At 53.4% G+C, this 20,100-nt stretch overlaps 1 protein-coding gene across 1 annotated transcript; it reads left to right on the forward strand.

Moving 5' to 3' along the window:
* The first annotated feature begins 485 nt into the window (after positions 1-485).
* On the forward strand, positions 486-19,877 carry LHX2 (LIM homeobox 2). The gene is made up of 5 exons (XM_065879026.1): positions 486-699; positions 2,236-2,438; positions 3,406-3,809; positions 9,449-9,654; positions 19,004-19,877. Exons 1-5 carry the CDS (start codon positions 580-582, stop codon positions 19,289-19,291), a joined length of 1,221 nt encoding a protein of 406 aa, XP_065735098.1. The 5' UTR covers positions 486-579; the 3' UTR covers positions 19,292-19,877.
* Positions 19,878-20,100: the final 223 nt, after the last annotated feature.

The raw sequence follows: 20,100 nt of genomic DNA on the forward strand, positions 1-20,100 counted from the left end.
GTCTCTGCTCCGCTCGCCGGCTTCCGAGAAACCCCTACTTCAGTAGCCGACCCAGCGCCTAGGCGGGTTGCCTTGGGCTGGGGGCACATCCCGGGGAGGGGAGCGGTCCAGGCAGCTGGGCGGCCGCGGGCACCTAGTCGCTCCCGGGTGAGCCCCGACCGCAGCCGTCGCAGCCTCGGGCAGAGTTTGCGCTCCTGCTTTGCGCCGGGGGCGCCGAAGACGGGCGGGCGATGCCCGCGGCGTGAAAGCGCCCGCGGCGGGCGCTGACCTCTGCCCTGGTCTCTCGCCCCCTCCCGCACCCACCCCCCCACCCGCCCCGTGCCCTTGTGACCCTGGCTTTGGCGCCGCCGACCAGGCGCCCCGCGATGTAGCTGCCCCCGCTCCTCGGCGGGAGGCGTCCTGGCCCGCGGGCGCCCGGGGCCCGGAGCCCGGCCTGGGGGCACAGCCGAGCTCGGGCGGGGCCGGGGCCGCGGTGGCTATGCACCGGGCCCGTTAGCGCGGGGAGCGCCAGGCAGCTGAGGCGGGGGGCAAGCCCTCCCGCGGAGGAGCCGCGCCCCCGGCCCCGCCGGTCCCGCCGCGATGCTGTTCCACAGTCTGTCGGGCCCCGAGGTGCACGGGGTCATCGACGAGATGGACCGCAGGGCCAAGAGCGAGGCTCCCGCCATCAGCTCCGCCATCGACCGCGGCGACACGGAGACGGTAGGCGCACAGCTGCGGGGTCGGGGCCAAAAGCTGGGACGGGACCGGCTCGGTCTGCTCCTCTGCTCTCCTAAGTTTGGGGGCAATTTGGGGAGCGTCCTTCGTGCCGCACGGGACTGGACGCTGGGGCTCCGCGGACAGGATGCAAGGCCCGTAGCTCCCGGCTCAGGGGAAACCCGGCTGCTGGCGGAGGAGGGAAACAAGGTTGAAACCGAAATTTCAGACACTGAGGGTGGAAGAGAGCATTTCTCCCGAAGTGGGAGCGAAGTCCTACCCGCGGCCCGATGGCTCTCTTCTCACTTCAACGGGCTTTTTGGTCGCCAGCCCTGCGCTCTCCTCCACCACTCGGCTCTGGCTGCTGGCGGCGCCGCCTGCGGCGCGGGGAAGGCGAACAAACCGGCAGCACTGGGGCTCCAGCCGACTTGGGCCTCTCCCCGCCTCCTGGCAATCGGGGTTCCCGTCCCAGCGCAGTTTCAGGGGTCGAAGTCTTCTAGGCTAGGGCTTTTCGTTGTTCGCATCTTGGGCCTCCTGGCTGGCCCGACTTGGCTCGGTTAGGGCCGGGAGTTCAGGCTCTGGCCTGGCTCTTGTGGAAGGAGAGTCCGTTCGGATCTCCACACCTGGCTCCACCAGCCCAGCCCCAAATAGCCAGTTCCTTGCCTCAGACCTCCCTGGGGGCCCGATGAGCAGACGCTGCCCAAGCCAGGCCCAGAAGTGACCTTTAGAGGCCAAGGAGGTGGGGAGCACAAGCGAAGCTTCTCTGCTTGGAAAGCAAGAGCAGCAGCCCCAGTGCTTCTGCTTCTGAGCTCTTCTTCCCCAGTTAAACCCTCTCAGCCTGTCAGTTTGGTTAGGAGAGGATTTGGATTGGGCCTATCCTGCGCTCAGAGACTTTGAGGGTGCCCATGCACCCCACTCACCATCTCCCAGGACCCAAGAGGGCCCCAGACAATGTGGCAGAGGTGGTGGAGGGGCAGAGGTTGCCCCGCGATTTGCCCTGGCCTGAACCTTCGGCTTAAGGATCCAGAGATCACTGGGATTAGGGGCCAGGAGCTCCACCGAGTCTCTGGAGAGGAGTCTGTGTGGAGGGTGACTTTTAATGGTCATCTTGCCCCTTTTCCTGGGACCCAGCAGAGTGGCTCCTTTAAGAAACAGTTTGGGGGAAGCTTTTGGAGGGCTTGGCTGAAGTAGCCACTGCTGCCCCCAGTCCCCAAACACAGCATGAGCCTTTCTGGGAAAAGAGCAGAGGGGACAGGAAGGGGGAGAAGTAAGGAGGAAGATCTATCCAGGCCAGCAGCCGGTCCTGGGCCTGTGGCCGGCTTGGGCTGCATGGGCGGGCCTGGGTCCTGAGGCCCCTGGATATGGGCCTTTTGGGGTGCAGGAAGAGCACCGCACACCCTGGCAGGCACCCCACCCCCACCCCCGCGTTTAGGGCTAGCTGGAGCCTCGGAGGGAGCTGCAGGTGCCCGGTTCCCCGTGGCGTGGCGGCGGGGTCGCAGGCTGACGCAGGCGCTGCGGACTCGCGCCTCCCTCCCTCCGCAGACCATGCCGTCCATCAGCAGTGACCGCGCTGCGCTCTGCGCCGGCTGCGGGGGCAAGATCTCCGACCGCTACTACCTGCTGGCGGTGGACAAACAGTGGCACATGCGCTGCCTCAAGTGCTGCGAGTGCAAGCTCAACCTGGAGTCGGAGCTCACCTGTTTCAGCAAGGATGGAAGCATCTACTGCAAGGAAGACTACTACAGGTAGCCCCCACCTCGGGACCCACTGCCCTGGGCACCCAGGACCCCTCATCTCAGATGCAATCTTCTCCGGTTGCCTTCCCTCCAGTCCCAAGGGAGGGTTCCCTACCTAGGTCCTCCCTTCTCCAAGCCAGTACAAATTGGATGACATCCTTTTTAAACAGCAATTTGAGGGAAATCTTGGAAAGATCTGCGAAGTGTAGGGACCCAGAGAAAAGCAGAAAGTGTCCTCTTCTTAGCTTAGACCAAAAATAAGCTCGAGTTGGGGGTCCTTGCACCCTTCTCCCTTTGAAGTTTCTTGGGTCAACTAGAGGGAACAGAAACAGGCACCCCCCTCCGCCCAAACCCAGGCAGTCTAGGCTGGTGTGGAACAAAGTTGGAGGGAGAGCTGGGGGATTGGATTGGGTGCATTTCTGGGTCTTTCCTGGAGATGGGAGTGAAAACTGGCCAGGACTGAAGAACGGGAATCACTAACAGACTCCGGGTTCCTTGGTTCTCCTCTCTGGGTTTAGGGTTAGGTCTGCTTATTCTCTCTCCCTCTTTCTTTCTTTCTTCCTCTCCCTTTCTCTCTGTCTGTCTGTCTGTCTGTCTCTCTTTCTCTCTCTCTCCCTCTCTATGTTTCTTACAAATTACAAACGTCTGTAGGATGCCCAGGCACTGCTGTGGAGGTTGAGGAAGGGGTAACTGGGAAGTTCCCCTTACTGCCGAGCAAAGGCTTTCCTAGGGCTTGCTCAGACTCTGGGTAAAGTCTTTGTAGGCATGAAAATGGTTAAGGGAAACTATATTTCAGGGTAGGACCAGACCTGGGCCGAAATCTAGTTCCCTCTTCCCCCCATCCTCCAAGTTAAGACCTGGTTGCCAGTCTTGAGGAGTGGAGTTCCGCCAGTGGCAGCAATGGTACTTGGAGGAGGGATATGGGGGGGTACCCAACCGTGTGTCCCCACAGTCCCTCCCTCGATGGTCCCTACAGGCGGTTCTCTGTGCAGCGCTGCGCCCGCTGCCACCTAGGCATCTCGGCCTCGGAGATGGTGATGCGAGCTCGGGACTTGGTTTATCACCTCAACTGCTTCACGTGCACTACGTGTAACAAGATGCTGACCACGGGAGACCACTTCGGCATGAAGGACAGCCTGGTCTACTGCCGCTTGCACTTCGAGGCGCTGCTGCAGGGCGAGTACACCGCGCACTTCAACCACGCGGATGTGGCAGCCGCAGCGGCGGCAGCTGCCGCGGCCAAGAGCGCGGGGTTGGGTGCAGCCGGGGCCAACCCTCTGGGTCTTCCCTACTACAATGGCGTGGGCACGGTGCAGAAGGGGCGGCCGAGGAAGCGCAAGAGCCCCGGGCCCGGGGCGGACCTGGCGGCCTACAACGCTGGTGAGTGTGAGGCGCCCCGAGCGCCCCGACGGGTTGAGGGAAAGTGCACTGCGTCAGTGGCCAAGAGCCGAGTGAATTTCAGTGTCTTATACATGTATACTTATAGCACTCTGGGTACTCCAGCCTTTAGCTTCCCCAGGCCCACCGGACGACCTGGCAGAAGGGACATTAGCTCCCTGGTCTCCAGCCCTTGCGCTCTCGGCTGGAGCGGGAGGAGAGGGTGCATTAATGGTCCTGATGCTCTGGGTGCAGGACCATGTCGCTGAGAAATTTTTTAGAAACAGCTTTTTGGTTTGGGCCTTTTACCCACTTTGCTGTGCAGAAAGTGCAAGGATAGAGAAAACAAGGCAGAGCCGACACCAAACAGGCTCTAGGTTGGCGTGGCTGAGGGAGAGGATCTGGGGCGATGGATGAGCGAAGCAGAGTGGCGGGGGTCCCAAGAGAAAGCACTGGCTGTGGCCTCGGGCACCGAGCTTGGCCTGGCCTGCAGCCAGGGTCATGCGAAGTGTCCTGAGTGCGGCAGGCTCGGGAAACTTGGGCCCAGGAGCCTTTGAGAAAAAGTGGGTCGTAGTGTCCCACCCAATCCTCCTGCTCTGCCAGGTCTCGGTTTCCCCCGGGGGCTCTTACTCTGAGTTCCGGGTGACAGTGGGGCGCTGGGATGAGATCCGCGACCCTCCAAAGTCGGCGCCCCGGGTTGGGACCCAGTAGGCCTGGCCTTGAGCCGGCGGGGTAGGGTGGAGGACTTGTTTCGCATTTCCGGCATCTTTGAACCCCGGGTTGTTCCGGGAGAGGTTCTGCCCCCTCCCGCGTCCCTCCGCGCTCAGGACAGCTGCGGGGGTTCTGAGGCCCAGCAAATTGAACCATTAACATCTGCCCGAAGTCTGCACGGCCGGGAAAGGTTTATGACTCCCTGGGCTTCTGAACTTGATAGAGTTTATTTGCAATTACTTTCTTTATTTCGTCTGCGACAGGATTGGATTCGGAGACTTTGTTTTCTTTCTCCTTTTCCCCTTAGTCCAATGCACAAGTGGAAACAAAACAAAACAAAAACCCTGAACTGTGCGGAGAGGGCTGTGGTGGGGAAGAAGTCAGGATTATTTTGATTTTTAAAAATCTGAGCTGGCTCGGGGCGGGGAGGGGGGCGGGGGGTGGGATGGGAGGCGGGTGGGGATCCCCTGTTCGCTCCAACGAAGTTGCTTGTTGGGTGATCGTGGGGCATGTGTGTCTTGGTGTGCGGAGCTGGGAGGAAAATACAGCCCCCAGTCTGGTAAATGGTGAGGGGGCTGCGGCCAGGTCTGCGAGGCGGATTTAATATTTGTTGAAGGCTCTACCAGAGATGCGGCTCTGCAAAACTTCCATCCCTCGTCACCCACCACCCTGAATAGACCACACGGAGTCCAGATCAGGTCCCCCAAAACAAAGCCGGTCTATTTATCAAGTGGGGTCGGCCTCCAGTAGGAACAGCAGGCGGGCTGGGCCACAGGGCGCGTGGTGGTTGGGAGCGGGATTGTGTTTTCCCGGGCAGAGAGGTTCGCAACCGGGTTTGCAACTGAAAGGTAGGAGGTACCGAGGTGTATTTGTGCTTTTTGCTGCTCCGCCGCCCTGCCTGGCGAGGCCGCGCCGCACGGAGCAAGATGTGGCTGGAGGCTGAGTTTCAGAGGAGCTGGCACCTCTACGAGACTTCCCCACGCATGCCATCTCGTCATTTTCTCTTTGGTCCCTCTCTTCCTTTTTTTTTCCTTTCGGCTCTCTAGGCGCCACTTTCTCTCTCTGCGTGCGTCTCCCGTTTCTCTGTTCCTGTCTCTTTCTCTCCCGACGCTCACGTCTCTGGCCTTGGCCCGGGCTTAACCGCGCACTGCGTGCCGCCGGTGGCTTTGCGGCTCGCTTACTCGGGGCTCCCGGGACTAGGTTGGGAAAAGGGGGAGCCTCCTTCGCCGCTCCAGCCCGGCCAGGCCTCCCCCGGTCTGGCTGCTGTCCCCCTCCCTCCCCTCCCGGCGCTGGCAGGAGAGAAATGGCCGCAGTGTGGGCCGCGGGGCCTCTGGGACTGGAAAGAGGGCCCCGTGGAGGGTGAGATTTCGGAGGTGTGTCCGGGCAAGTGTGTGTGTGCGTGTGTCCGTGATTCTGACTGTGAGGACTCGAGCTTGTTTGTGTGTGTCCCGCACCCAGGGGCCCAGCCACACGGACCCCCTGCAAAGCCCATCGCTGTGGGGGACAGTCCGGTGGAGGAGCGGCGGCATCTAACTACAGCGCGGTGAGCTCGGGCAGTGTGGCGAGGGGGCGCCGTCGGTGCGCCCGGCGCTTCGCTCAGGGAAGGGCAGTCAGAGCGGCGGGGCCGCAGGGTCGGAAAGTCCTTCCGGGGCGATGGCCGCGGCGGTCCTTCTCTGGCTGCCCCTCTGGTCCGAGAGCGCAGCCCAGGTCCCAGAGGCGGAACTGAAACCTACCCCACCCCAGAGCGTGGCTGCCTGCCGGCCGGGGTCGCGAACAAGGCTGCCGGAGCCCGTGAGGGGCCCGGGCCGCACGCTTTGCGCCCGGGTTTGCGCGCCGCGGCCACGGGAGTCCCGCGCGGACCGGCCGGATGCCCGGGCCTCCCCCAGCCCCAGCTTTCTGTGTGTGTGTGTGTGTGCCTGGCGGCGTAATTACTGATTTGATTCCAATCCATTATTTAGACAATTGAACCTACAATCTAGTCTTTAGTAAAATGAGGCGAAGTCAGATTTGATTACAGGTTCAGTCCCAGCGACAAGAGCTCGAAACCCGATGGGTTAATAACAGATCACGAGTAAATTATTCATGATTTTACGAGCTCTTTAGCTCCATTGAATCGGCCTAATTGAGAGGAAAAAAAAAAAAGAGAGAAAGCTTGGTCCTCCACCTTCCCTCATCCCCTTGCTCCTCCCTGGACCCAATCCTGGGGAACCGCGATCCTTCTGGGGAGCTGGGGGCGAGAGTGCGGGGCCTGGGGCACCGACCAAATCTGGGCTCAACAGCCTCTTTGCCCCCAGCGCAGCCCCCTGCCCCAGCCGCTGGCCGGCCTCGGCCTCCCTGCCTTGGGCCGACTCCTTTTCTGCCCTCCTCTCCTTTTCTCCCTTTCCCCTTTTCACCACTCCCCAGCCTGTAACAGCTTCGAAAAAGCCACCCCGCAGGGACCCAGTCTCCCTGAGACCTGGGATTCAGTTCCTTGGCCTGGACCCTCCACCACACAACATCCCTGCTATTTCCGGGCCTTGCTGTCCCCTCAGGCTCTCTCTGTGTCTCTCCTGGTTTCTTTCTGTCTTTGTAGCTGTCTCTCTCTGGTTCTCTCCATATCCACTGCTTTCTTTTCCTCTGCTCTTCTCTCTTTTTTCCTGGCTCTGTCCATTTTCCCTCCCTACCATCTCTCCTTTTCTCTCCATTCTCTCTGTCTTTCTACATCTGTCCCTTTCTTTCCTTTCTCTGCCCTTTCTTTCTCCCTCCCCCAACCACCTCCCCCCATCTAGGCCTCACTCAGGGCACGTCCCTTGGGTTCGTGGGGCGCCAGGGTCCCCATGGAGCTCATTAACAGCAGCAAGGCCCAGGCAGGGGCTGGGCGGAGGAATGGGCCCAGAGATCCCCTGTGGGGAGGCCTGCCCCCCCCTCCCGTGGAGCTGGGGACTAGGGGCAAGAAGAGGGTTGCTCCCCACAGTGGGGGCAGGGCAGTTTCCATGGATCCCATTTGGAGTCATTCTGTGATCCCCTTTAAATTGCTGGATCCTTGTTGTTCACCCTGAGCACTCTCAGTGGGAGTAGCCTGGCTGGAGGACTTGGGTGCCTGGGTGCCTATGGGAGGAGCCCTTAGGAGGTGTAGCCACTTGCTGACAACTCCTAGGTTAGGGACAAGACCAGCATCTTGTGAAATTTTTCTGCAAGGGACCACTCCTCACTTGGACAGGGGAGGAGTAGGTCACCAGGAAAGCAGGAGTACTTCTGAGGTAGTATTGCCAGATAAAATGCAGGACTCGCAGTTAAATCTGAATTTTGGGTAAACGACAAGTAAATTTTTTTAGTGTAAGTGTATCCCATACAACATTTGAATTTTAAATAAACAATGAATAATTTTTTAGTATGAGTGTATACCATGCAATATTTGAATTTTAGGCAAACAACAAAGCAGTTTTCAGTATAGGTATGTCCCATGCAATATTTGAGACATCATACTAAAAAAATTTTTATTGTTTATCTGAAATTCAAATTTAACTGGACAATCTGTATTTTTATTTGCTAAATCTGCAGCTCTATTATGGGCATGTGATGAGACAGGAGATATATTCCCAGTTGCCCACTTTAGGGGGAATGAATTAATCTCTTATGAGGCATTCCCCAAAGTAAGACCTTATGTGTGGAATGGCTCAGGATGTATTGAGGGGATCTTGGAGAGGGGTCCTGCGTGTCCCCATCAGCCACCAGGTTGCTAAGCAACTTTCTGAGGCCCAAGTTTTCCATCCCTGTCCCCCACTCCAGTGCCTTCCAGGCATTGGCAGGCCCAGCTGGGCCCCTTCTGGATGGGGACGGGCTCCCCAAAGAGTCATGCTTCATCTTTGCCTGCCTTTATGGTGTAGGGGAAAGAAACAGCAAGGAGGCAAGCACTGCAGTGTTGAATCTAGGCTCAGCCATAACCAATGGTGTGGCTTTATTTTCCTTAGCATTAGTTTCCTCATCTCTAAAGTGGGGTGAATAGCAGTAGCCACCCCTTGGAGCAGTAGTGAAGCCCCCCTCCCCCCATGTATGTAGAGCCAAAGGCATACCCTGGGTGTGGCATACATGTTAATATTTTCCTCCAGCTTCCTTCCCTTTTGGTTAGAACTCTGCCACTCCATGAGATTTCCAAAGATAGCTTAACCTCCCTGCCTCATTCACCTCATTTGTCAAACTGGGAAACAACTGCCTCATAGGGCAGTGGTGAGGATTAAGCTACAAAATACAATTTCCAACCTTCGACCCAGTGCCTGTGGCCCAGGGCTAAGGGATCGTGCAGTACCTTTGGTTGTAGGAACTGATGAGGGAGAACTGAAAGTGAGTGGAGAGTATGGAAAGTGAGTTGAAGCCTGTGACTTCCAGGTGCCTGCCCCAGACACTGTGTGGGGGGAAGGGGCAGGGGAGACTGGAGACTGCATTCCTCCTTAGGGAGTGCAGGGAGAAATGGGGAGATCATGGGCCTGCGTCTGCAGTCAAGTGACTTCCCTTTCGGAGCCTCAGTTTCAATATCTGTAAAAAGGGGGAAATAATGCTTGGCTCAAAGGGTTGTTTTGAGGATGAAAATGTGCATGTAAAGCCCTTTAGCACATCTTGTGGAGTTGAATGTCATTGACAAGTTGTAGCTGTTGTTATTATTACTATTATTATTGTAACATGATGGCTCAGAATGGTTTTTGGATTCTCCTAGAGCTGGGTTTGAATCCAGCATTTCCTAGCTGAATGACCCTGGGTAGATGGCTCTCTCAACCTCAAACTCCCCTATAAATCTATAAAATGGGATAATACCTCCACCTCACCGGGGTGCAGCACCCACCGTGTGGTTCTGAGGCTAGAAACATTTGGCGAAGCGTGGGGTGGGTGTGGACTTGGCAGTGTTGTGGGGGTCCGGGCCAGGAGGTTCACCTGCTGCCTCTGCGTTCCTTCCCCAGCCCTGAGCTGCAACGAGAACGATGCGGAGCACCTGGACCGCGACCAGCCGTACCCGAGCAGCCAGAAGACGAAGCGCATGCGCACCTCCTTCAAGCACCACCAGCTTCGGACCATGAAGTCTTACTTTGCCATTAACCACAACCCGGACGCCAAGGACTTGAAGCAGCTCGCGCAAAAGACGGGCCTCACCAAGCGGGTCCTCCAGGTCAGCCAGGCCGGGGCTAGGGGTGGGGGCATCTGTGGCGTCAGGACCTGGGGTGGAATCCCACAGTGGCCGTGGGCCTTGGAAGGACCTTCCGCTCTACGTCCGCCTATCTCTTTATCTTTCTCTGTTCTCTTTCTCCATCTCTTCAGTCTATCTCTAGCTGTATTTCAATCTTTTTTTTTTTTCCATTCTAACTTTGTCTTCTCTCCTTCAAGTTTTGTCCCTCAGTGTTTCTGTTTTGTGTCTGTGTGTCCCTCTGTCCTCTTTGTCTACACAGTCTCTTTTCTTGCTTGTAAGCAATTCTTAGTTGCTATTTATTACCCAAGTGACACTCAAATATGCTCATGTTGTAAAAGGTTCAAGCATTTCAGTTAAACCAGAGCTTCCCCCCACATCCCCACTGGCAACCTTGGCCCCTTAAACCAGGATGCCCGTCCAAGGCACCTGCTGTTAGCCATTTGCTCCTTCTGCTTCTTGTTCCTCACTTGCTCTCTCTAGTTTCTCTCTCTCTCTCTCTCTCTCTCTCTCTCTCTCTCTCTTTCCTGTCTCTCTCTAGATTTACCTTCTGTTTCTTTGTTGCTTCTCAGACTCTCCCAGAAGCAAGGTTTGTAAGGGAGAGGGATTAGGGCAGATCCCCTGGGTGGAAGTAGATGGGTGCCTCTGAAAACAAGCAGCATTGCACTTGTATGTGAGGGTGCTTTCTTGATAGAGAGGATCCAGAGCTTTCACCAGATACCCTAAGGGTCTGTCCACCACCCCCAAAATGTTAAGAACCCCATTTGGGGATACAGGTATCCCAGCTGCCTGTATGACCCAAACTTGTGGCAGAGCCTTGGGTCACCACTTTTTAAATCTTCAGCTCCTCCTCTTACTCGTTTCATGGTCCTGGGCAAGTCACCTAACTCCTCTGAGCCTCAGTTTCCTTGTATGTGAAATGGGCACAAGAAATTACACTGAAGGCTTATTGGAGGAGCAATTGAGATAATGTAAGTGCCCATCACAGTAGCTGACAACCGCTCAGTGGATGGTAGCTAGGATAACATTAACTAGAATAATCAATTAACTGATATTAACTAGTATAAACAATTATTCTGGTGGCTGGACTTCAGTTTCCACATCTGTACAATGATAAGGTGGGAGAATATCTCCCTTTATAGTTAGTTTAACCAATTTATTCCTCAGAACGTGTGACGGTAGGGATAACAATGCACATTTTTGGGTAAGAAAATTGAGAGATGAAGTGAGTTGACTATGGTCCCACAGCAGGAGGAGTGGTGCTGGAATCTGAGGGCAGGCCAGTCCGACCGACCCCCTAGCCCTAAGTCTTTGAGGACTGAGGGCCCGGGGGTGGGTGGCGACACCGAGTGGGTGAGGGTGATGGTGACGACACCGAAGGCTGTGAAGCCACCCTAAGCTTTCTTGCGAGTCTGTTAGAACTTTTAAGAAAGCATTTTGGAGGTGACATTGGTGGCGGGATGGGACTGTGACGCGGGCGAGGGTCCGCAGATCTCCGGGAAGCCTGGAGTCCAGGCGCCCAGGCCCCCGGCTGCCAGCCAGGCGCACCGCGACGAGTCTGGCGCAGTTTGGTCTCGCGCGGTCTCAGTGACGTAGCGGAGGGAGCTGAGGACCCGCCAATGAGATGCCGATGCGCCTCTCTGGGCCCGCCCCCCGCCCTGGAGCTCCCCGCAGGCCCCGCCCCTCCTGTTTGGGATCCGTTTTGCCCAAGGTCCCTCTGACTAGGGCTCTAGAAGAGGCGGCCCCTTGGGGTCTCAGATCCCGCTGGTCCGTTTGCCTTCGACTTTTCCTTTTGGGGATTAGGTAGGGCGACTCTTCTTGGCGCCCCCTCTGTTCCTCAGCCCTGGGCGAATTTGGACGCAGGATCTGTGGTTGCTGCCTTTTCTCTGGTTAGTAGTCCTTCCTCTCTCTAGATGCCCTTATGGTGAGTTGGTGGGGGAAAAGGGACCCGTGAAAAAAGCCCTAAGAGCAGGCAGGGGCAGGAACAGGGACTTGAAGTCAGGCAGAGCTGGGTTCCGTTCTGCCCGTCTACTCACTGGCAGTGTGTCTTGCACAAATTAGTTACCCTCTCTGAGCCATAGCTTTCTCATCTGTAAAATGGGCACCATTAGGGCACATACCTCGCCAATTATCCAGATTAAGTGAAATAAAGAGTAAATGTCCATGGTTGGGTCTGAATCTGGAGTGGGGAGCTGATCTCTGCTGGCCTTGGTAAGGCAGGAAGCTTGATTTAGGAACACATTGGATTTCCAGCATAGTTATCTCTCATTCTTTCATCTGACCAAATAGCTATTGGCACCAGGCCCTGGGGACACAGAGGTGAATGAACCACAGTCCTGGCCCTGAAGAAGTTCACCTATTAGGTGTCGAGACAGACCCACAACCAGTTTCCCCATAGTGTGATCAGTCGGGAGGGAGTTTCTGTGGGAGACCAGGGGAGAGACCAATTACCTACCCTGTATGTGAGGAAGGGTTTATCTGTGTGACCTGGGTCTAGACTTGCTCTTCCTCCCCTAGACTCCTGAGCCAGGGCTGTTCACACCTGCATGCCCTCTCCACCATGGGGACTCAGAAAAGCCAGGGCATGGGACTAGTTGAGAGAGAGAATCACTGATAGAAGCACTAATCAATAAATGTTTGAGCGCTCTACTATGTGTCTACTATGTGTTGAAAGACTCATGAAGTACACTTGCTCATTGAGTCCTCACTATCAGGCATCATGCTCCCTTCTCCTCCACTGTACAGATGAGAGAACATTGAGGCCCAAATGATTTCCACTTGCCCCAAGTCACACTTTGCTGGTAGGTAGCAGAGCTGGATCCACATCCAGGCGCGTCTGATCAGTGGGCATTGCCCTTTCTCCTCTAAGCCAACCCAGCAGTGACAGCCTCTGAGTGTGAGTATCGTTTATGGCCTGTACGTTGTTGGGGTGAGGGCAGTCATATCCACAGGACACATCAGACCCCTGTTCTCCCTCCTCCCAGACCTCCCAATCTCCTGCACAAATGCTTAGTATTCCCTAACAGCACAGCAGCTCATGACTATGCAGCAGTTTGCAAAGCTTTGTCTTTCCGGCCACTTGTCTTCCTTACCTTAATATTTTCCTGCCCATTTTACAGATGAGGAGCTTAAGAACTAGTGAGGTGAAGTGATTTACTTGAGGACACAGGAGCCAGGCATTGACAGGGTGGGGCTCTCTCCCAGGTGTTCTGACTACTGATGGGCCAACTGGGGGAGATGGGATGGGGGCAGTTTGGGGCGAGGCAGCTGGTGGTGTGGCTTTGGAAGGTAACATATAGATTAAAGTCCTTTCTGACATAACGACAATGTGATTTGGGCACTTTAACTTCTCCTCTCAGAGCCCAGTTCCTTGTCTTTGAAGTGGAGATAATAATAGCTTGTACCTTGAGGATTCCTGAGGATTGAGACAATGAATGGGAAGGCTCCAGCATGGTGCCTGCTGGTACAAAGTAGACAAAGTAGGTGCCCATGAAATGGCTTCTCATCACTGGCTACACAAACTTAATTGTGCTAGGCCTTGGGTGCCCCCTGCAGGTTGTGGTCCACCGCGACCCTGTGGAGAGAGTCTGCAGGGCAGGGCAGGTTGAGGTTGAGGCTGTGTTCCCAGAAGTGGATGATGTAGGGCGTGTGTGTGTGTGTGTGTGTGTGTCTGTCTGTCTGTCTGTGTGTGTCTGTGTGTGTGTGTGTAGGGATTCTAGGCTGTTACTGAATCTGTAATGCATAAGCATCAACATGGCAGGCCCGGGATGCAGTATCCCTGCTGGAATTTGGAGCTGATACGAGGCCCAGACTCGGCCCTCCCACTTACTCTCTGAATGGTTATGAGGGAGTGACTTAACCTCTCTAAGCTTCAGCTATAAAATGAGGATGGTAACCATGCTTCACTAGGTGGTTGCAAGGCGTAAATAAGATGACATAAAGCGTAATTTATAAAGTATATGTGAGGGACTCAAAAATATTAATTTCATACACATTTACCTAGTAAGGTTCAGTCTACCATCCCCTTTTGCACACATTTAAAAATTTTAATTATCTTCATTTTGCAGATGAGGAAACTGAGGTTCAGAGAGGCTAAAACCCTTAGCACTGAGTCTCACAGCTAATAAGTGATGGGAGGGGTCAAGCCCAGATTGGTTTGATTCCACAGCTCTTTCCAATACGGCACAGTGTAGGGACTGTGATTCTCAGCACCACCCCCCCCTTGGATGTAGCTGCCGAATGCAGCAGGACAGATGGGGGACAAGGGGAGGAGTGAGTCATAGATGCCATGTCTTGGTAGGAAAGCAGGAATTCTGTTGTAAAGCCCTAGGGGTGTAAAAAGTGCTCAGAATTGTCACCAGCAGCAGCAGCATGACAATCACAGTACTCACTTGTCACCAGCGGGCAAGGTGACCGGGAGACAGAATGGCTCCTCGGACCGAAGTCCATTAAGACATTAAGCTTTACCAGTTCTTGGAGAGCATTGCTCAGCACATCCATGCGCCTCTGCATTGCCTCTCTTCCTTCCTGGGGAAGGATTAGGAAGGCAGAATATTAAGGTGCCCTAGGCTGGGGAAGGGGCTGGTGAGCTGATGGATTTGGATGGGTGAACGTCTCCTTAGGGGTTCCCAGTGTGACTTTGAAGGAAAATACATTTTAACAACCAGCAGTTTAAAAGCATTCTTCAGATGACCAGTTAGTCATCATTAACCTATGTGAGAACTCAAGAACTGAGGACACTAGCTTTCCTCCATTCGCTCACTTCAACAAATACACTGACCTGCTGTGTTCTGGGCGGGGCATGAGGTACTGAGGATTCAGTGATGACCCTGGCAATGAACAGGCGCGGCTGGAATGTACAGTCCACAGGGGAGACAATGTCCAGCAAGGTACTGTATAAATAATTAAAATGGTGATAAGATTGACCTCTATATTTTTCTGTATATTTGAAATATCTCATAGTAAAGATATCTTTAAATGATTCCAGGGCCAAATAAGTTTGGGAAATGCCAAAGATTGACTGCATCCTTCTCTTCGAGATCAGAGCACACTGGCATTAATACAGGCATTGAGAAATCTTGAAGAGATTCAACTTTGTCTAGTCCAACATTTCCCAAGTGTATTTGGCCACAGAACCCTTATTTAGCTCTTGACAAAAATAAAATAGAAGAAGTGCTAGGGTGGAAAAATATAGGGGTACAACGAGAGCATAAACACGGGGACCTGACCTGGGGAGGGAGATGGTCAGGAGTGGCTTCCCTGAGGAGGTGAGGTTTAAACTAGGACTTCAGTTCATTGAGCCTCAGCTTCCCCACCTGTAAAATGGGGAGAGTGAGCATTGTTCTGCATGTCATTTGCACAGGGCTGTACAGAGTGTTTGATCTAGTCACAGATGGTTGAAGTTGGATGGAATTTCATAGGTGATTTGGCCCAAATCTCTCCGTTTAGAAGAGAGGAAACTGAAGCCCAGAGAGGTGGAGTGACTTGTTCAAAGCCCCAGAACAATGTAGTTGTAGCCCTGGAACTGGACCTAAGGGGTCCTGATATCCAGTCCACTGCTCATTATTTTTTATTCTTTAAAGAAAACTTTCTTTAAAGTTTATAAAATAATAGAACCACCATACAGGCAGGTTAGAAAACTAGGGGCGAAAGTTACCCATATGAAGACACAGGAAACCAGTAATCCAGGTGTGCAGTTGGGAGTTAAGTAGTGGGTAGGGACGTGGGCCCAGCTTGCTGGGATGCACATCTCATCTCTGCGTCTTTGGCTGGGCTCTGGGCCTCAGTCTCCTCACCTGATGATAATATATCAGTGCTGACCTTGTAAGGCACTAACAGGAGTTCATATGTGTAAAATCCTTAGAACTTTGCTTAGACGTTGCCTTCTGAGTGAATAATATTCGTCGTTATTATTTGCTTTATGAAGTTGCAATACCAGAGGATGTCATTTTGTTATCCTTTTTTTTCTCACATAACATTCGTCACAAGACATTTCCTCTGCGACTGCGTGGAGTGGCTGTGTGGTGACTTCCACTTGTCCCATCTGGTCAGATGCTTTGGATGCAGCCATTGGTTTTGATGTCATAAAAAGAAACCGCCAGTGGACACTTTTGGTCTTGAAGCGTTGGTATTTTGGCTGGTTTCCTTAGTGGCCCTGGAGGGGATCTGTGGGGCAGAGTGGGTTTCCCACTGACCCTCCTGGTCTCCTTGATGAAAGAATCCTGGGGAAGGGGATTTGCGAGGCAAAGCTCAGCCTTCAGGGCCAGGGGGTGTCTGAGGAGGAGCCATGTAACCATGTGGGCTTCCTCCTCCACCCAGGACCTACTGGGGATCCCCTGGGCACCTGACTGAGGCACTCCCTGGAGATGAAGAGAGAGGGCTGTCAGTTCAAGAAGACGGGTGGGTAGAGCAGATCATCTTCCTTGTTGCAGCTGCCAGAGAATCGCAGCCTGTCAGCACTCCAAGAGGCCATAGAGATCATATGGTGTGGTCCAACTCCCTTGTTGTACAGGTGGGGAAACTGAGGCAGACCCAGAGGTAAGGGACTAGCAGGGGTCACTTGATTGGTCAGTGGCAGAACCAGAGCTGGAAGCTACAGCCTGTGCTCTTTCCACTACATCATAGTTGCTTCTGAGTTTATTCACTCATTCATTCATTCATTCATTCACTGACTCACTCCGGATCATGTGGTAGGGAAAGCATGGACTTTTTATGGCAGATAATCCTGGATCTTAATCTCAGTTTGGCCTCTGTGTGACCTTGGGCAAGTGACTTTGCCTCTCCAAGCCTCTCTGGTTTTAAATCTGTAAAGTGGGGATAATGATAGTACCTCCCTACTTGGCCTATCATGGAGATAACCTGTGACCGTGCATGTTAGAGGATGGCTGGGTGCCCGGCATGAAGAGGTCTGTAAATGTTATCTGTTAGTATTACTATTAACTCAATGCATGTGACTGATTCTTAATCTTTGCCAGTCCCTCTGCCATATCCCCAGGGATATAAAGATGACTTAGACAAGGTCCCTGTCCCAACAACCTCTTGGGAGGAGATTTTTTTTGAAATACCCAGGAGAATTCTGGTGAAGCCTGGCTTAAGGTGAGAAACAAACTCCACACAAACCCCCGCAGCAGCTGGCTTTTAGTTGAGTTGTTGACTTTTATCCACCAGATTCCCAGCGCCTCAGATTCGGTAAAGCAGAGAAGGCAGTTGTGGAAGATGGTGTCATTGTTTACAAACCTCTGTTAGGGGCAACGCCAGAGAAATAGCAAACAGCCAGCAATTAACTGTTCCCGCCCTTCCCAAGGGCTTGGAGCCCCGGACCGATGGGCGATGCACTGCCCCTGGGGCTTCCCGCTCCTGCTACCACTTGGAGAGTCAGGCCCACGGGGACGCTCACAGGGCCACACATGCTCAGGACAGGACGGTGGCAAGAGAGTCACAGCTCCAGGCTTCCTCATCCCCAATCTGCAGTGTTACTTTGGGGAAGTCGCCTCTTCTCTCTGAGGGTGTCTGGGGGCTTTCTCCATCATTTTCTCCATCGGTCATTCTCTGGGCAGACGGACACAGAGTCCCACCTCTGTAGATTTCTGTAGGCCGGGCAGGGAAGGAGCCCCCATCACAAGAAGTGCCTATCGAGGCTGGTCTTAGAAGCGCTGTACTTATTTGCAAGCCCCCAGAAGAGGTGATGGGCTTGCTTTGGGCAAAGGCCAGGGAAAATGTGCTTTCTTCCTGGAAAGATCCAGCGGGAGAGAGCTTTGTTTCCCGACTTCACAGGGTCTGCATCTCCCTCCTTACTCCAGGATTTTAAAGGCTGTGCTTTTAAATTGAGCCCAAGTTGTATCGGGCCACCAAAAAGAGGGTTTGAGGCCACAGGCCCCTGGAGCTGGGGTGGTCCCCAGGGGAGGGTGGGGCCGAGGGCTGGCCCTTCTGATCCCTGTCTGAGACACTGGGAAGACAGGAGATGCAGGCGCACCTGGAAGGACGCAGCTGGACACCCTAGAATCTGTTCAGTTCTCCAAGGCCCTCTGTTTTACCGGGAGGCTTCCGGCGAGTGTTTTCTTCACGCGAAGGGAAGGGAAGGGGCCCTGCCCTTTGGGCTTTTTTCTCTGGGAGATACAACCTCCCACCCCATCCCCCAACCCTCCTCCCCCCAGATTTTCTTGGCTTCTCCCAAAGTACTTTGAGGACCTTGGGGTACAGCGGGATCTCTCTGTGCACTTCGATGGGTGGGCATACTGGCTGGGAGGTGCTGTGTAGATAAGTATCGATGCTTTGTGTGTACAGGCTTGTGTGCAGTGGTGTGGGTGCGAATGTGTGCATGTGTCGGTGCTCAAGGGAAAATGAAAGCAAACCCTTATTCTCTCTCTTGGGCATTCTTTTCACGCGGAGCTCAGTAACTGGGCCCCCCACCCCACCTCCCTCGTAAAGGATACTGGGACATGGCAGGTCGGGAGAGGGAATCTTTCATCGGGCAGCTCTTCCCATTCTGTCCACTCCGCCCTGAGACCTGAAACCCAGTGGTCCAGGATGCTGGCGGCTTCTCCAGCAGATAGCGGCAGGGATTAGGAGCTGCGTCTTTTTCTTCCTCATAGTAACTCTTTATTGACTGCTTCCTGTATGTTCTTTACATCGTTCTGGTATTTCCCAGACTTGCCATGAAAAACTTGAAAAATGGTACCCACAAGAATTTGTGGGATCTCTTGCCCGCTTAAAGGCGACTGCCAAAAAAACAAACCTCTCAACCATGGTGAAAAATGATCGAGATTTGGTTTGTGTGAATCTCCCAGAACAGAATAGAAATGCTATGTGAGCCACATATGTAATTTTACATTGAAAACTTTCCAGTAGCCACATTAAAAAAGCAAAAAGAAACCTGTAAAATTAATTTTAAGGATATATCCTGTTTGGCCCAATATGTCCAATATATTGTCATTTCAACGTGTAATCAAAATAAAAATTACCATCGAGATATTCTACTTCCTTCAGATCTGATGTGGTTCTCACCTATAGACCAGCCGTCTTGGGGCTACTAGCCACATGTCAAGTGCTGGGTGGCCACATGTGGCTAGTGGCTACAATATTTGAGAAACTTCTAACAGAAGGGGAAACCCAGTAACAGGCAATTCGAGGAAAGGACATTTTTATTGTATTAACAATAAAAATACAAAACAAAATATTGCCAGCCCAACTTTTTAATACACAGCTCCCCCACCCCCCATTCCGTCAGAACACCGATTGGCATCTCTGAGTTAAGCAGTCCGGAGGCATGCTCTGCCCTTCTTCTCCTCGTCCTGCCTGCCTTCCTCTGACCAGCCCTTCCCTCTCCCCGACGCAGGTCTGGTTTCAGAACGCCCGGGCCAAGTTCAGGCGCAACCTTTTACGGCAGGAAAACACTGGCGTGGACAAGTCGACGGAGGCGGCGCTGCAGACGGGGACGCCGTCGGGACCGGCCTCAGAGCTGTCCAACGCCTCGCTCAGCCCCTCCAGCACGCCCACCACCCTCACAGACTTGACTAGCCCCACCCTGCCGACTGTGACGTCCGTCTTAACTTCTGTGCCTGGCAACCTGGAGGGCCGCGAGCCTCACAGCCCCTCGCAAACGACTCTTACCAACCTTTTCTAATGATTCTTGGCCCCCCGCCCCCGCCCCACAATTTCTTTAAAAAAGAAATTATCTTTAGTTGAATTCCAAGTGTATTTTAAAATAGAGGCTTTGAGCAACTAACTAACCACATTTTAGGATCTCGCCTGGAAAATGAGGAAGAAAATAACTACGCCCCTTGCAGACACAGCGGTGTGGACTGGAATTACTTGGAAGATCTATCTGCAACACAACATTTGTGTCACTGTACAGTTTTGTGGACTGAGCGAGGAAAAACAACAAATAATTTAAGTTGGCTAGAGCTTCTGTATTTTCAAAGACTGCCACGTGCCTTAGGAATACTGTTTTATCTCCATACTTTGGATGACTTGTTCATTTTTCTCTCCCTCTTTTTCTCTCTGTATATTTATGACCAGAGCAAAAATGTAAAAAAAAAAAAAAAAAAAAAAGTTTGTTACTTTGAATAGTCCTAAAAAAGAAAAAAAAAAGGAAAAAAATCAAACCCCCTCCAACAGTCGCTTTGTTGTTTTAGAATTTTAAGGTGGAAGTCTGTTCAAATATCAGAATTTGTAAAATCTAACCAGTAATAAAACCACTTACTGAAACTAGCTGGTGCCACTGCTGTTTAGAGGTGTGCCAAATTCACAGGACTTAAGAGTCTTACTGAAGCCCAGGGATCAATTCCAAGGTCTTCCCCTATTTATAATATTTATTTATAATAATGTGTAATATTTGCGGGGACCCTCTTTTGTGCCAGACTTCGGGCTGCTTGTTGGGATCCAGAGATGAAGTAGACACAGTCCCTGCCCTTAAGGAATTTAGAGTGGAGG

Source organism: Phocoena phocoena, chromosome 6 (assembly GCF_963924675.1).
Source record: "Phocoena phocoena chromosome 6, mPhoPho1.1, whole genome shotgun sequence".
In the NCBI taxonomy this organism is placed as follows: domain Eukaryota; kingdom Metazoa; phylum Chordata; class Mammalia; order Artiodactyla; family Phocoenidae; genus Phocoena; species Phocoena phocoena.

Bases quoted from the DNA above. Each gene is read 5' to 3' on its own strand.
- LHX2 (XM_065879026.1), top strand. From the start codon at position 580: ATGCTGTTCCACAGTCTGTCGGGCCCCGAGGTGCACGGGGTCATCGAC. The intron at 2,439-3,405 runs GTAGCCCCCACC...TGGTCCCTACAG, and splicing joins TGCAAGGAAGACTACTACAG to GCGGTTCTCTGTGCAGCGCT. The intron at 9,655-19,003 runs GTCAGCCAGGCC...TCCCCGACGCAG, and splicing joins TCACCAAGCGGGTCCTCCAG to GTCTGGTTTCAGAACGCCCG.